At 52.5% G+C, this 17,570-nt stretch overlaps 1 protein-coding gene across 2 annotated transcripts in view; it reads left to right on the forward strand.

Moving 5' to 3' along the window:
* FBXO21 (F-box protein 21) overlaps positions 1 to 3,998 on the forward strand; it is a 37,313-nt gene extending 33,315 nt beyond the window's left edge. For both annotated transcript variants that reach the window (XM_027956542.2, XM_027956543.2), the window contains exon 12: positions 1,521 to 3,998. In XM_027956542.2, coding sequence (XP_027812343.1) covers positions 1,521 to 1,708 — 188 coding nt within the window. In that variant the 3' untranslated portion in view covers positions 1,709 to 3,998. The remainder of the gene's footprint in view (positions 1 to 1,520) is intronic.
* The last annotated feature ends 13,572 nt before the right edge of the window (positions 3,999 to 17,570 follow it).

Raw genomic sequence — 17,570 nt, forward strand, 5'->3', positions numbered from 1 at the left:
TTGCGTCTGTTGCTCATTTTCCTGGCTGCCTGGGACGTGCTGAGTTAACGTGCCATTGTTTATTCACACAGTGACCTGCAGGTGGACGTGTAGACTGTTGCTGCTTTTTTTTTTTCTTTTCTTCTGCTCTCCTGAGCGATGCTGAGGTACTGTGGATATCCGTCTTTGCTTGTAATTGGTATGTGATTTCTCAAACTGGTCTGTCCCCATGTAATCTGAGGAATCAGCCTTAAACAGCTATAAGCACAGAAGTTCTCTAAATGTTCCTTCTTGGGTTGAAGAAATATGTTACAGATTGAATTACAAACTCTTTCCCCATCTCCTGAAAGACAAAGCGTCAGTTACAAGTCACAGGCAGTGCTTCTGGGAGGCACTCGTGTTTATCCCGTGGTGTTTATCCTGTATTCTCGGGGTGCTGGGCACCGAAGGGCCTGCAGGTGTGTTTCAGGATGTTTAACGAGCGGTGTAAGAGATAACCTGCTGCACCATTGGTGTTAGTTAGCCAGTCGACTGGGCGTGCACAGGAACTCCCTGAATTGATTGTGACTCGTTGATCAGAACCAAGAGCACCCTGGGACGCAGTCAGAGCAGGCAGGCCTGCCTGGCCAGCTGCTTTCTGGTCCAGGTCATGGAGGATGGGGCTGGGCCCTCCTGGCTGGGGGCCCACAACCAGTCTAGACCAGGCCTCCACGGCCAGCAGGGGAGGGCCCACAACCCACCATCTTCTCATTGGGTCCACGGAGGAGCCGTTTCTCAGATAGCTTGGGGAGGGAGAAGCCATCTGAAAGGATGTCGGTCTTTAAAATACCTCACACGTGCTGTCACCTCTTTTTTTTTATTATTTCCATTTTAAAGGAGTCATTTTCTATTGCTGTCTCTAGTGGCAAAACATGGAGCAGAGAAGGGAGGGGGCATGGTTTTCCTAAGAGCTGATACAGATGGCATAACCCCTACCCTCTATGGTCTAGGGGCACGAGCCACTTTTCCACTCCTCCGCGGACCCCACATCAGCCCTGGGAGCTGGGCCCTCACCCTCAGAAGCAGGAGCCAGCACTGCAGGGTGCTCTGGGGTGGCAGGGGCAGGGAGGTGTGCAACAGAGGACGCAGGGAGAGACCTGTGACCCGGTGCTGTGAAGGCTTCAGAAACTTCACTGGTGAGAACAGAACAGGCTAGGACACCCTCGGCCGGCTGTGTGTGTGTGTGTTGGATCAGGTGTGACAAGCCCTCTGCACCTTCAGCTTGCAGACCCCGAGGGGCTGCTGGAGTTCCGCTCAGAGGAGGAAAACATTGGTGTTCTGTGTGGATCTGGCAGGGGCCCCGTGCCCCCTCCCTCCATCCTCCAGTGCCCCCCCACCTCTACCTCTTCCCTCCTGACTTGCAAAAACATCTGTTTCTTCCCCCGCCCCCCCCCCCCCGCCACCTCAAAAATGCACTGAGTCTTCTCCAGAGGTCCTCTGGATAAAAGATGTTGCAGAAAACCAGTTTTAATGAGAATGTCCGTGTGCCTCTCTGCCAACAGAGAACCTGGAGTATAACGTGGAGCCTCAGGAGATCTCCCACCCCGATGTTGGACGCTACTTCTCAGAGTTCACAGGCACTCACTACATCCCTAACGCAGAGCTAGAGATCCGGTACCCAGAGGACCTGGAGTCTGTGTATGAGACGGTGCAGAACATTTACAGCGCAAAGAAAGAGAATGTGGAATAGAGCCTTGGGGACGTCAGACCTTTGCTGCTGCTGCTCTTTTCCAAGATGACGGGGTTCGGGGTGCAGACGTCCCCTTGGATCCCTTTGGACTCACACCACCGGGCAGGCCACTCAACCGGTCGTGCTGGTTGCCTCCTACCAAGTGGAAATCACGTGTGCTCTCTCCGCCAGCTGCAAAGACAATGTTGCTCTCCGCCTACACTAGTGATTCATTTGACAGGCACTGTCTCCGTGGCATGGCTTGTATGCTTGTCCTGTGGTGACCGTTTGTGACATGCTGTCTTCATGACGTCTCACCGTTGACACTTACAACCGTTCTTTTTCCTCATACCCCCTCCCCACCCCGCATCGCATCTGTCTACGTCGTCTCAGAGCGTTTCGCTTGCTGGACAGGTGGAGTTGTCTGTTTGCAATCGTTTCTCTCTGATCTCTTTGTGAACCGTGTGCGCTCCTCGGTCAGGATGGTCTGTCCTTTTACCCAGGGCTGAAGCTCTAAGTGATCTTGGCCGCATAGTGGATCTGGAGTCATTAACAAACTAACAGTAATCAGAATCATTCGAATTTTTTTTCCCTAATTTTTGAAACAGATTTCTGGCATTTTATCTTTTTCTTTAAATGAATTGAGAGCATGGCACAGTTTTGCTTTCCCAGATTCATCTCTCGGATTTACACTCATATCTCTTAAGAATCATTAGGTTTTTTTATTTTATTACATAAAATTCTTTGAAAAAATGCATAGTAATAGTCTTTGTGAATGGATTTTCCCACTTTCATCTACTATTCCTCCCTTAAAAATAAGTGGGTTTTTTTTAATCTACTCCAGTATCGTAAGTAGATCTTAAATCAGCAATGAGTTCTCTTTGTAGTAGGAAAGTACAATCTGCTGTTAAAATGTCTGCTTTTTAGAAGCCATGCTCCGTGGTCTCCAAAGACCTGAAAATGAGGTTTTACTTTTATAACCAGAAATGAGAAGAAATAATGAAGTGTAGAAACTAAAAAGGGAAGGGGAGGCCTCGTGCTCCCTGTTCTCCCTTAGAATCATTTCAAGGCCTTTCTGAACGTGGCAGGGTAGAAGTGAGTGAAGTCTCTCCGGTGGAAGAGCACAAGCTCGGTGGGAAAGAAGACAGCGTGGCCAGCATGCTCGAGTCACCGTTGCCATGGCGGCAGCAGGAGGCGGCCTGTGCTCAAGCCCCGGGATTCCGGGTTCATACCCAGGCGCCGCCGGCACCCATCTTTTCCACGTTTGTGGTACCCAAGCAGGAAGGCACCTTGTCCTAACACAGCTCTGGACTCCCACCGCTCTCCACCTGCCCCTTCTCCAGTGGGCCAGCCTTGTAGTTGACCTGTAGCAGCTAACTTCTGAAGTTAGAACCTAGTAACTCTGCTCTCTTGAGTTGAAAAGATTTCCAGTTGCTCTAGTGAATGAAGCTCTGGGGGCTGTGATCCAGCCACGCCTCGCCGCCCATCTGTCCCTTTGCATGCAGTATTTCCATACTACGTTCGGTGACTGCTTCTCGTTTACCCTTCGGAAACCCTGGGATGACTGAGGTTTGGAGAAGCCACCTGAGACCACTTCCCAGCTAGTGACAGTTCCTGAGCAGATACTAGAAAGAAATGGGGATTTGGCTAGCCAGCTCCTTCCCGCCCCAATTAGCTCTGGTCCAGGGCCCATGTCCCTCATTGGTCCAATCCAAAGTCAGATGGTCTGGACGCGCATTGGAAATTGTGACCACTCACAACACCCGGCCTGCCCAAGGTTAGGGGCATTTTACACTACTCTCATTTAAAGGTGAAAATTAGATACTATGGCATTAATATTACTGAGATGCTTTACTAAGAATCTGTGGCGCATGCTGAGAGTTAAAATTGTTGGTTTTCTGGTTTGATTTCCTTTTTTCTTTGAGTGACATTGAAGCCAAGAAAGATGGTTTTACCTTTACTGACCCGATGTAAATATGTATCTAGACTGTTTCTAAATGTGTTTCTCCATGAATGCATCATCTGGCTCCAGGAAGCCTGTGACACCTGTGTAAGTTGGTCTTTGGGCACTTTATATTTTTCTAAAAACGTGTTTTGGATCCTGTACTCTAATAAATCATAAGTTTCTTTTTAAAATTTTTCCAAATGTTTTCTCCACTTAAAAAAAAAAAAAAGCCCTGTTATAAAAGTAGAACTTTCACAATGTTAAAATACTCACTCTTTGGATATAGTAACTTCTTTTCTCTTCCAATGAATGCTAAGATTTTTTTGTACAATGATTAATAAATGGAACTTATCCAGAGAAACCACACCAATGGCCTGCCGGGTCTCGTTCCAGGTAGACAGCCCAGCCATGGCAACAGCAGAGTCTTGCTTGGTTCTCATTGATTGAAATGGGCGAGAATCCTGCCTTTTTCTAACATCTGTGAGCGAACAGAGTACCTTTATACTGTGATTTCCCTGCCAAACGTTAACCTTCTGAGCTGGCTGCTCACCTTGAGAGTGGTTGCAATGCAAAGATTGCAGCTTTTTAATGACATCAAGTCACATGTCTTGAAGCGAGAGCTGTGGATGCCTTGTGAGGGAAACCCAGGTTCTCGGGGTGTCGATGCTGACCCCATAGCTGCATGCCCGTGGCACGTACGCAGCTTCGCACCTAGCACCATGTCTCCCCTGTGGTCACACACATGCTGTCACACTCGTCGCAGCTGAGCAGTCCCCAGTTTTGCACACTCGGAACCTTTTTTTGTTCATTGTCACTCCCCAGGAGAGGAGTGTGGTGGGGTCTTCCCAACTGCTCAGGCCCTGGAGCTTTCCTGCCGCGACACACCTGCATACTCGCTGCAACCCTCCCCGCCCACCCCGAGGCCCAAGGTTTGCAGGCGTGCTTAGGGAAACACTTTCAGCGAGGTGTCAGTTACACCCAACCTCGTCCATGTCGCCAGCAGGCCAGTCTGGCCAAGCGTCTCATTTGAAAGTACGATCCATCTAATCGCAGTTTGAGAGGCTGGCTTTGTGGCCTGTCTGTCAGAGCCTCACAGATCTCCATTGGAAGTGACATTCACACTGCAGATTCGTGTTACTTCAAAAACCTGTGTTAATACTCTCCCTCGATCAGCTTTATGTTTTCGAATATCCGCTTAAAGTCTTGTTTCTACTTTTAAACTGTCCGAGTCTTAACGTATTAAACTGGGTCGTGCTTCAGTGTCCTGAGCTCTGCTCTGCTACCCCCCAGGCCCATTTGCTGTAAAGGGGGAAGTGGAGGATGTGTCTTTCCTTCCTCTGTGAAACCAGACTGCCGGAAGCCTTTTCTTTGGGAAGTGTTTCGTGGTCATAATAATCAAGCTGCTGTTGTTTGTGGTTTTTGTTTGGCGGTTTTTTCTTTTTTCTGAAGGGAAGGAGAGACTGTTCACCTAGAAGAAATGCAGAATTTGGCTGCATGACGGTTTGCTTTTGGAGAAAACAGCTGTATTGCATTGTATTACCTTGTATTACGTCAGGCCAGGCACCAGGCACAACTGTTTATAACCCTCACAGCAACCCTTTAGGACGCGGCCCGGGCGGTGAATATTTTTGCGGGCTGCGTAAAGTCTCTGTCACATATTCTTGGTTGGAAAAATGTAAGGAAAAAAAAAAAGCATTCTTAGATTGAGGGCTGTGAGGCGGCAGGCTGGAGGGGGCCAGATGGCCGTGGGCTATAGTTCGCTGAATCCCGCTGAGGCATAGGCCCGCTGAGTTCCCGTAGCAGACCGCTCCCAGGTGGAGAGCCCGGTCTCCGAGCTCCAGCTCCCCGCGGCCTTGCTGCCGACAACCTCAGCAGCTACCTCACAAACGTCTCGACCCTCTGCCTTGCTGCACCCTTAACTTCCCATGTTTCAGTTCTGAAATTTTAGAGAGTCCTGAGAGAAAAGAACATTCCTTCGGTGAATAAATTTTATGTGCAAATACAGAAGAGATGTATTACGGCCATTTAGCAATGATTGTATTAGGGTCACGCTAGTTCTGTAATAAATAGACCCAGAAATGTACGATGGCTTGAACACATAAGAACTTTCTTGGTTGACGTAACAGGGCAGGGGGAGTGGGTTGGCGGGCGGCCCTACACGCCATCACCTAAGGACCCAGGACCACCACACGTGGCTTCCCGAAGCCCCCGGGCCCCCTGCCATCCAGTAGGAGTAGGGAGCATGGAGGGACTTGTCTGGAAGGGCCCTGGGACACAGGGTCCTTGTGCTGAGGCGGGCAGTGGCGCTCACTGCTTCCCCTGTCCTTCCTGCCAGGATGGAGGTGAGGGGACAGAGGTGGCCAGCTGGTTGTCGCTCTGGGTGTGCCCATCCCCTGTAGGACCCACTGCCGCCCAGGGAGCTGGCCGCTGCAGTCAGGCGGCCCAGTCCAGGATTGCCTTGCTGGCTCCTGGCCCAGCGCGACCACCAGCAGTGGGTGTTCCTGCTGGCCACTCTGCCACCTCAGACCCATCATCCCTGCGACAGATGGCCTCGGGGGGAGGAGCGCAGACTTCACGAGGTGAGTCACGCCCAGAACTCCTGCCTCCATAGCCAGAACTCAGGTCACCGACACACAGCCTAATTCCAGCGGAGGTGGGCAGTGGCCGCCCGTGTAGGGGGTGGGGACAGTGAAAGGTGTGTGGGGTCCCCGCCTTATCTGTGCTTCTCACCCACTTCCTGCCCAGCTCTTGGTTCTCCTGGAGCTCAGCCGTCCTCCCCACCAGTCCACACCCCTCTCCCAGTGCGCATTCACTGGTGAAGCAGGGACAGGACAATTGCCGTGGAAACTGCCACTTGGAGAAAGAATGAGACAGCAGGCCCTGGGCCCTGGATGATGAAATACTGCGGGGCAGGTGGGTGAGGCCCCCTCCCTGCAGGGTGTGTAGGGGGTCCCTCCGGGAGGGACTCCCTCGGCCACTGCCTCCCGCGCCCCATCCTGCCCTCTGGGGCCCATCCTCTCTGGTCACTTCACTAGTGGGTACTGGGGGTGCCCCCTTCCTGCAAGCCGTGTATTCTTCACAGCTCCACTCCAAAATGTCCATTTGTTTCTACAAGCTTTTGATACCTCCAGCAACGATTCCCTCAAAAACTTAGCAGGCTACCGCTGCCGGTCAGGTTCTTTTCCAGAAATGTCCTTTCTTTCCTCGCTTCTCTGCCCAGTGTCTGTCCCTTCCTCCTGACCTAGGTGGCAGCCGCCTGACTCTGCTGCTGCCCGGAGCTGAGTCTCACTGTAACAGGCAAGTGTCTAAGGGGCCTTCGTGGCTCAAACTGATTTCCATCCTCTCTCGCTGCAGTATCATGAAACAGTGACGTTACCAACAAAGGGAGCCTGGGAGTTCTGACTCTTCTGTTTGAGGTCTAAACCAGCAGGTTTTGGCCTGAGTATCCCTCTGGTACCTGCTATCAGCTGCAAAGAGCAACCAGCACCCTGTATTCAAGTGTCTGATGACTTCCCCTAGACCTGCTGCAGTGCCTGCGGCTCCACCTTGCAAGCTGTAAGCAGCAATTTCACCAAATATAACCCCCAGCACAGCAATCCAGCTTCCCAGGCACCCAGCTGCTGACACCGTATAGTGTGGGGTTTGGCACAGCAGTTCTTTCAAGTGTTGATTTCTGGGGGGATTTCTTTGTTTTGGTTTTAAGTTCAAAGTGGGCTAATTTTTCCAGAGGAAGCTCTATTTCCTGTTTGACTGTGGGAAAAAAAAAAAAAAAAAAAGACAAACTAAAGACAGCAATGTCAGTGTCTTCTGGGGAGTAGAAAGAGCTATACAGCACATTGTTTTGGAAACTTAGGAAAAGAAGTTGTACAGAGTAAAGGAAGATGTGGAGGGGAAGAGCCAGTTCATTCTAGACTCCTCGTGTGGTTAGATCAAATTTCCATCTACTTTTAAACAGGACAGAATTCTTAATGGAAGTGTTGGTATTTAAGTTGTTGAAGCTGGGAGCAATCTGAGAGCACTTTGAGAGCTCTGAGTTTTCCCTGTCTGCAGGACACCAGTCATCTCAAGGTGGTGAGGGTCTTTCATAATCTGCCATCACGACGGTCGCTCCTGCCTGTCTCCACCCCAGTGCTCTCAGCCTTGTTTTCCCAGTAATTTCTCCCCACCCCGCTCCAGGACCCTTTTCACTTAATTTTTTCCTAAATGCCCTCACCCCATGAATAGTTTTGACCTCTTTTTGAAAAATTGAGGTGAAATTCATAGAACATAAAATTCAGCACTTTATTTCAGTTATTTATTTTTTTTAATCTTTTGGCCATGCCACACAGCATGTGGGATCTTAATTCCCCAACCTGGGGTCACACCCACGCACCCTGCACTGGAAGCATAAAGTCTTAACCACTAGACTGCCAGGGCAGTCCCTCACCATTTTGAAGTGTACAGTCAGTGGCGTTTAGCATATCACTATATTGGGCAGCCACCACCTTTATCTAGATGTGAACATTTGACTGCCTCAAAACAAAACCTTGACCCCGTGAAACCGCCACTCCCTGTTTCTCCTCCCTGCCCCCCACCACCCCAGTCTGCTTTCTCTCTCTGTGGGCTTGTCTATTCTCAACATTTCATATAAAGAGAATCATACAACAGACCTTTGGGGACTGGTTTATTTCATGTAGCATCGTGTTTTCAAAGTCCAACCAGTCTGTAGCATGAAGCAGTACTCCTTTCTATGGCCAAGTAATATTTATGCATGGACCACACTCTGTCTATCAGTTCAGCTGACGCCGGACACTTGCATTGTTTTCACCTTTTAACGCCTGTGAATAGAGCTGCTGCAAACTGCTATGAAATTTTAATACCAGACTGTATATCCACTGAGGTGTCGCCTGTGTATCTGTCCATCAAGAGTAATTGTCTTTTCACTCCCACCTGGGAGGCAGCATTGGGAAAAGTCCATCTGTCCCTTCCTACCTGACCACTGCTGTCTTGTCTTAGAGCGTCTTTCAGTGTGCCCACCTTTGTGCCAGGAGCTGTAGTGAATACAGAAGTCAATTTATACCATCTGCAAATGCCAAAATGTATATTCCAGAGAGCTCTCTTGATATGTATTGCGTAATAGTCTTTGCTTAGCATATTGACTTGACCCCACAATCTCCTGGTGGTTCAGACAGTAAAGAATCTGCCTGCAGTACAGGAGGTAGGGGTTTGATCCCCAGGCCAGGAAGATCCCCTAGAGAAGGGAATGGCAACCTCCTCCAGCATTCTTGCCTGGAGAATCCCAGTGGACCAGAGGAACCTGGCAGACGACAGTCCATGGGGTCACAGAGAGACACTACTGACGACTAACACTTTAACCAGTATCTCTTAGAACGTGTTCCTTCAAAAAAAACAAAACAACAAACTATTAGAGAGTTATTTGCCTCTTATAAAAGTAGGATTTTTTAAAAATGTAGTTATAAAGTTTTCTGAGTAATGGCCGCCTTTGTTTGCGACTATGTCCTAAATTGCCTCCTCAGAGAATTTGAAAGCTAAAGGACCCCTGAAGAATCAGCTGCTAGAACCCCGGTTCCTGGTATTTTACAGAGAGAAGTAATGAGGCCCACCGAAGTTCAAGTGACTTGATCTGGTGTGGGTCTCGAAGCAGGGACTAGAGCCTGGGCCTTCAGACTTAACCTCAGAAAACACCTTACTAGTAATACCATCTCTCATTATTTGGGATTCAGAACTTTGTTATTTCTTCGCCAACTGTGCTGTGACAACCACGTGGCCACCTTCAGCCACTCTGTTTCACTCGCATTGACTCTGTTGAGGGAAAATGAGGACGTGTTATTCTCCCTCCCCATCCCAGCAATGTGCGCTCTTGAAGTTGGGGATACCCTATTCCAAGGTGGTAGAGACTTGCAAGGGAGCTGCTTTTCACTCCTCCAGCCTTTGTGAGGCATATAACAGTTATGCTAAAAACTGCACGTAATTCACGTGCACGATTTGCTGAGTTTGGATATATGCATCCATTTGTGTTCCCATCACCACAATCCCTGTGATGAACAGATCCATCATTTCCAAAAGTTTCCCTGTATCCCTTTGGGCTTTGGGGTTTTCATTCCCCAAAACCTCAGCTTTGCCCATGTGCGTGTTACTGAACCAAATCGGCTGTTTGCTCATGCGCAGTAAAGCCCATCTAGTGCCACCAGGTGGTGGTGAAGGGAAGTGCAGCGTTTATTGTAGGCGCCAAGCAAGGACTTCCAGGACAGCTGCTGCCCCCAAACCCCAAACTCTCTGATAGGGTTCAAGACAGCATTTTTGAAGGCCAGGTGACACAGGGGCATCCCAGGGTCTGTGATCAGCTAGTGCACAGTTCTCTTATTGGGTGACGGTGAGGTAATGGGGGTGATGTCACAGGTGTTAACTGTCCATCCCTAGACACCTGTAGGTCTGGGGGACTCCTTGTTTGTGGTCATGATGTAGTTCACATCTTCCATTTGGTGGGAGTGTTAGCAGGTGGGGCCTCTGGGAGGTGATTAGGTCACGAGGGTGGAGCCCTCGTGGTAGAATTAGTGCCCTTATAAACAGGGACCTCAGACTGTTCCCTCACCCCCGCCATCATATGAGGACACAGCAAGCAGCTGGCCACCTCCAAACCAGGACACCTGCTGTTCACCAGACACCAAAGCTGCCAGCACCTTGGCCTTCCTCGTCTCCAGAACAGTATTTGTTGTTGAAGCCACCCAGTCTGTTGGTGTTTCTGCTAAAGCAGCCCAGACTAAAATAACAGCTCTCCCGGAAACAGAAAAAAGGCAGCCCTCCCATTAGAGATGTCGACAGCTTCCAGTGACGTTCCCTGTGAGAAGGTTTCAGTGAGAACAGGCGGGTGGAGTTGGTGACGATCAGAAGGGTAGTCTCAGGGCACACACTGTGACCTCCTGGCAAAGTATGATTTCCTTGTGCATTCAACACCTTTTGCTTTTCAAGGGATTAGCAGCTGCCAGCCAAAGATGCTCAGAGGACCGCCTGTTGAGTCCTTGGTTTCTCAGGATGGTGACTCGGTCACACGTTTATTCGGGTGTTATGTATCTACAGATAAATTTCCTCCTTGCATATTAAGTCTTGCATGTGACTTTTCTCTCAATTAGAAATCGTCCAAGCACCATTTATCATGGCTTTCTGACTCTGGTTTGGTTTGCCTTCTGCTTGGAGCTTGAGGGTAGGGGTAAGGGGGGGACAGAGGGCTGGTTCTTGGGGCTGAGGTGCACACGTCTGATGTGTGAAGCTGCGGTTCCCCACAGTGAGCCCCACTGGAGGGAGGGGAGGCGGAAGTCTCCCTCCCAGCAGCATCGTCGTGTGGTAATAGAGACAAACAGATGGTTCTGGGGTGAGGGGGCCTGGGGCATATGTTTTGTAGTTTGCTCTGAGAGTGACAGATTCTGGTAAGTGTCACTGTCTGGGCAAGTTGCATCCAGCATGTCACCCGCAATCAGGAGGCACAGCTCCCCAAGGCCAACTGTACCCCTAGCCTTAAACGCGCATTAAGCTCCAGCACCGTGTGACCTGCCAGGAGAAGACACGGGACAGGCACACAGAGACAGCCAGGATGGGGCGGCTGCCACGCAGGATGGCCCAGGGATCCTGCCAGCTCACCCCAGGCTCCGCTGTCCTCTCCGAGTAACTCGTGTTCCCACAGAGAGAGAGAGTGGTAATTTTCCATTTTCCTTCCCTGGGTGACTCAGAAGAAAGCAAAATCTGTTCCCGGCTTGTTTTACTACTTCTGTCATTTCTCTTGCTGAGCAGCGCAGATTGAAGGCTGAGGGAGACTTCTCCACACCCACTCCACCTCCTGATCCGTTCTTTCTGCGATCTGCCCTCCTCTCCATCTTGCATCTGCTAGGGCCCTTTTTGTTCGCCTGGAGATGCTGCGTCTCTGTGGTCTTTTCATTTTAAATGGAAGTGCCCCTCCCTTAGTCCAGGGATGGGCAGGTCTCGGGGGTGAGGTTTCAGCCACACATCACTGCCACAATTCCACGAGAACACAACGGGCTGGGAAAAGTCACAGGAGAGGGGCGGTAGCTTCCGAAACGCTCTCTCTGGGGTCATGTTTGCTGAGCAAGCCTGCCCTTCCTTGGCTCCAGTAAGTGACTCGGGGAACCGGCACTCAGTTCCTTGTCCCCACAGCCCCAAGGACCAGGGCCGGCTATGTCTCCCTGGGCGTAGAACCATCCGGGCTTCGGGAGTGCCCTGCCATCTCCCCATCCGTGGCTGTGGGAGGCACGAGGAGGAGACAGTGGTCTCATGGGATGAATCGAGGGGGCTTAGGAAGGAAACTGGCTGTGTGGTCTCCCACCCTATGTCAGGGAAGTGCAGACAAGGAAATGAGGACTGCCTCCCGTCTCAGGAGGGGTCTGCGGAGTCCTGATTGTTGGATGAAGGGCTCACCCCTTCTTTGACTCACGTTTCAACCTTCATCAGGTCAGAAATGGAGTGAGGAGCCCCCTTGAGAAATGGAACCTGCCAGACTGGAGGGGCCTGGACGAGACCCCGGGGCGCATGTCACTGTGCATTCTTTGCTCAGCACTCCCCCCTGGAGCCGGCAGGAGGTGCTGGCCCTGCACTGAGTTCAGCAAGGGTGGTGTCCCTCGCAGATGTGAAAAGATGTGGGAAACACCTGGATCAAGTCCCCAGATGGAGCCTCACCAAGCCTGTGGGGCTCGGGGTGAGGGGAGCAGACGGAGACCAGCATCATTCTGATTCTCCTGGACACCTGCTCCTGTGAGGTCATCACCAAGCCTCAGCATCTATTGAGGGAGACAGTCACACACCCTAACAACAGAACAGTATGAATCCCCAGAGGATCTGTGCCAAAGAGGACACCCAGAGGTCTGTGGGGAGATCCAGGAAGACTTGAGTGTTCCCAGCCTTAGCACATCTCGGAGATCAGTTGGTCTTGTGGGGTGAGGGCTGGGGGGCTGCCTTATCCAGGAAGCTGACGATGCCCCCCAACCTGATGGGGCCAAGAGGAGAAGATGGGGGACTGTGCCTTCAGAAAAGCCGCATTATTTAGTCCTTGTGCTACTCTGCAGGGTGGACGCTGTTATTATCAACCCACTTTACAGATGAAGAAACTGAGGCTCAGTGACAGGGCACTCCAGATCTCAAAGGGGAAAGAACCACATGGTGGAGGAGGATGGCTCCCCCAGGGGACAGGAGACGGAGTGGCACTGATTTTCCTTTGGTTACAAGTTGAGAGAGGCTGGGAACCCCGCAATGGTGTCTGATTCCCCCCAGGCCCTAGGGGGCAGCAGAACGTCATAACTGACCTTGCTTTGCAGTGGACCAGACTCAAGTTCCAGAGAGGCTTCTGTTACTAACTAGCGTGGGCTGGTCATTTAGCCTGCAGCGGGGTCTCTGTTTCCACTGGGCTGGCAGAGACGAGGACCTCCGTGGAGCGTGTTACTCACCTTCGCGTCAGGAGCAGCAGATCCCCGAGGGCTCACCTAGCTCCAAGACTCGATGTTTAAGGTCTAGACATCTTCACTTTGGACTTCCCAGGTGGCACTAGTGATAAAGAATCCACCTGCTAATGCAGGGAGGTGCAGGAGACGCGGGTTCGATCCCCTGGCGAGGGAAGGTTCCCCTGGAGTAGGAAATGGCCACCCACTCCAGTATTCCTGCCTGGAAAATCGCACGGACAGAGAAGCCTGGCAGCCTGCAGTCCACAGGGCCGCAGTGAGTCAGACACGGCTGAGCAGCGCCAGCAGTGGGAGCACCTCCACAGCAGCCCAGCGCCTTGGCGATGGTGAGCATCCTGGGTCCCCAGCGGCAAAGATACGCAAAGTGAACTCCTCTTGGTCACATGACCAGCAGGCAGGATTTGAACCAGGTCTTCCAGCCGCTCTGTACCCTGAAATCACTCACATGCTGCTCCACACACAGAACACACCCCCTGTTTGCTGCTAGTACTGAAAGGGGCTTCGTACAAGTTCAGTTGCTGGAAGTGATCGCTGCTGATGTAATGACATTGTCTGCAAGGTTCCTGGGGGAGGGAGGGGGCGGGGTGCGCCCACCCCGAGACGGTGAACATCCTGCGTACAAGAAAGAAGTACTTAACCAGCGCCCGGCAGGCAGCAAGTTTCTAAGTGATTTATAAAAAGCCTGCTCAAGTCTAGAGACTTCTAACAGGCAGAGGTAGGTGTGTTCTCCAGACTAAGAATAGCTGCCTAGACCTGACGGGAGATGTTTTCTGGTGACTTCAGAGCAGAGCAGCAGCATCTTGGGGGGCGGTGGGGGATAACAGCTGCCGGAACAGCCTCACTGCCCCCCACCCCCGCCCCGCCACCTTCCAGAGGGATGCGCTGAGCCTGGGGAATTCAATGAAGGTGTTGGAACAGGGCCAGGTGATTACCAAGATGGGATTTGTTCTTGACTTTTGAATGTCCAGAAGCCGATCTAACCTGTCACTTTCCCGCCTCACCACTCCACTGCTGGCTGCACGCTGGCCACCTGACCAGTAGACTGGGGACGGACAGCAGAGGTCAGCAGGGGAGAGGATGGCGGTCCCTGGCCGCTTTGGATTTTGATGCTTCTTGGGCAGCAAGAGGGCTCAGGTGCCTCCATCCTGCCAGGACCCCCCCCCAACCCCCAGCCTCACTGGCACCTGAGGGACCTCTAACACGTGCAGACCCCAGGCACCCAGCCCAGCCCATCGCAAAGGGATTCTCATTCGCACCCGAGTGTGGGAACTCCTGCTGTTTAAGGGAAGGAGGACTCCATTCCAGAGCTTGCTCCAAGCCCCAGCAGGTAACCGCTGACTTTTTCTGAAGTTCGTAAATTCTGGGTAGAGAGAAAGTACAAAGATTAAGTCAAACTGAGGTTAAACTATGGCTCCTCGCCAAGAGCTGTGCGCTTTCAGTGGAAGTACTAGAGGGGAGAGAGAAAAGGGAAGTTCCAACTTAGAATACACTTTTAAAATTACGTCTTGCCGGCGCTCCTGCGCGGTAACTGGGCGTTTGCATGTATACATTCTGCATCTTGACCGCGCCAGGCCTGTGCGTGAAATTGTGCGGTTCATACTTTATGTCCATGGGGGCATCTTTGGGGTTATTGTGGCTGCATCTGTTGTTGACCTTGCACCCTGGCTCCACAAAACTGAGCCCCCACCCCAAGCCTCAGTTTCCCCCTTTCTGAGGTTCAGTTTTTGTCTTCTGACATCTAGGAGGGGCTGGAGAAACCATCTTTTAAAAACTCTTTGCATCTGACCCTCAGAGAGCCCCAAGCATTCACCCTCTTCCTTCAAGGAGGGGCAAAGGGCAAGTCAGTCTCTTTAAAAAACAAACACTGAAGCCAGAGAGGACTTGCCCAACGGCACCCTGATGTTCTCCCCACGTTCCTGAGGCTTCCTTAACCAGAATTGTCCCTACCAAGAGCGGCTCTCCCTGGGAGGCCCCAGATGTTCCCTGGGTTAAAGAGGTGGAGGTTAGGTGACCGGCCCTGGAGAAGGGCTAGCATGGTGCCACCTGTGAGCCGTCCCTGGGTGCACTGGTGATACAGCCCTCGAGGCTCTCGTCTCTGGATGCGGAGTTAATGAGCTGCGTCTTTCTGCACAACTGCCAAGCGTTGGTCTCAGCCGAAGGTCATGCTACCAGGACTCTCCAAGAAAACACAGGCGCACCTGTGCACCCAGGTGGCCCAGGAGTCACACCGCCCTGTCCATGTGGGTCATCATACTCCACTCTTTATAAAAACACCAACACCTGGGCACCCCCCAGGGATTCTGATTGCAGGCGATAACCTCCCCAGTTGTACGTCACCACAGCTAGGGTGGAGACAGTGCGCCTGCAACTTGGTAATGTCTTGGAATCACCTGGGGGATTAAAATTCAGATCCCCATCCCCAGCTTGCTTTAACTGGGGTCTGGGGTGTGGCTTGAGCATTAGGGGGTTTTCAACACTTCCCACGTGGCTTGGTAAAGAACCCAGCCTGCCCCTGTAGGAGATGGTTTGATTCCTGGGTCAGGAAGATCCCCTGGAAGAGAAAATGGCTGCCTACCTCAGTATTCTTGCCTGGGAAATCCCATGGACAGAGGAGCCTGGTGGGCTACAGTCCACAGGATTGCGAAAGAGTCGGACACGACTGAGCAGCTAAACGCACACACTCTGGTGGTTCAGAGGTGCGGCCACATCTGAGGACACCGCCTCGGTTCATTCTGCACCTGGTCTCTTGGCCGCCCGACCCCCAGCAGCCAGGGCCGCCCTGCAGGTCCCAAGTCCTCCCCAGAGAGACTGTAGCCTTGCGCTGCTGTTTCTAAATCTATATCTCTGCATCTCGAGAAAATTCTGCTCTTGACTTATGAATGTCAAGAAGGTGATCCAAAGCGATTCGTCCTCTGTCTGCACCTTCCTGAGCAGGAAATAAAGGCTCAGTCTGAGCATGAAGACAGACGGGGGAAGGGGCCTCTGTGGTCAGCCAAGCCCCAGGCCTCACCCTAAGCCTCTGGAGGGTCCTGGCTCCTCAGCCCCGAGGGCATGGGGCAGTGCCTGAGCCCCGTGGGTTTCGGGGCAGCCCCAGCGCTGTGGCACTTGTGCCTCCTCCATCTGCCCTGGGCTCAGGGTGACCGAGCTCCCCCGGGAAGGATGGCTCTTTCCAGAAGCCCCTCTCCTGAACCCCCGCCCAGCAAGGGCTCTCCTGTTCTGCTGACCGGCAAGCCCAGGGGCTCCACAGAGGTGAGTTCCCTGCTATCTGCGCCGGCCGCCCCCTCCCTAGGACCCCCAGGCCTCACCCTGTGATATCTGGAGGTTGGGCTTGAGGCCCGTGGTCCTCTCTGCACGCCCTCCCTCTTTGGACCTTAGATCCCCATGACCTTGACCTCTCTGAGCTTCCTCCCTGGTGAAAATGAAAGGTTCGAGCTAGTCAATTCCCAGGGGCCTTTTGATCCCTCCTGGAGCCGCCCTCAACTCGGCTCCCTCTGTTGTGGGAGGAGGGGGGCTCCTTCTCCCCACGTTTTTCCCCCCAGCAGCCCCTCTGCCAGGTCAGAACACTCAACCCTGCCCAGGATTTTCACCTGCCTCTACTACATGCAGCGAGGAACCCAGAAGCCCCCAAAGCACCTTTCTCTCCCAGCCATCCCCGACCCTGCCCTGGAGTCTCTCAGGCAGAGGGGATGCCTCCTCTACTTAAGGAGTCTCGAAAGAGCAGCCAAGGAGCCGCCTGTCTCTGCTGCACATCCACGTTCTCCACGAAGGGTAGAGCTGGATGCGGTTCCCATCCCTGCTGTCCGCAGCCTGAGGACACTGCCAGGTGGACATCTGGGAAGCATGCCCAGTCAGCGGGAGCGCCCCGGGTGCTGCCAAGTCAGCACAGCCTGGGGAGGGGAACGCGGGGAGGGCACCTGGGCCTACCTCTCACCTCCACCTTCAACCCCGTCCACCCCAGCCTGTCTCTGCCCTCCGTCTGGCCCAGATGGGAGGTACCTGCTCCATCCTGTCCCAAATCAGCTCCAAATTATCGACTGCACCAGCTCTGCACCCCAGCATATATTTATCACCCTACCTCCCACGCCCTCAGTTGGGTCCTGCTTGTACTTTCAGCCACTCCAGGAGTGAGAGGATGGAGGGGGAGAGGACAGAGATGGCTGTGTCTGCCCCTACGCCCTCCCCTTGGCTGGGGAGGTGCTAAGATGAGCCAGGTGGTAGGATCCCAGCCAGCGGTACTGCCTGACTGGTCAAGTTTGTGGTCGCCAAGGTGGCCTGCTCAGCACCCACCCCCAGTGGATCCACCCCAGCCATGAAACCCCCTTGCTGAATCCTATTTATAGAGATGGGATTGTGGACCCATTATACAGAAGAGGACATCAAGGTTCAGCCCTGCAAAGGAACCAACCCAAGGCCACACTCTACCTGGGGAGTGGCAGGCCCTGGATGCAACTCAGGTCTGAATCCATCTCCTACAGGG

The sequence above is a fragment of the Ovis aries genome, chromosome 17 (assembly GCF_016772045.2).
Source record: "Ovis aries strain OAR_USU_Benz2616 breed Rambouillet chromosome 17, ARS-UI_Ramb_v3.0, whole genome shotgun sequence".
Lineage (NCBI taxonomy): Eukaryota > Metazoa > Chordata > Mammalia > Artiodactyla > Bovidae > Ovis > Ovis aries.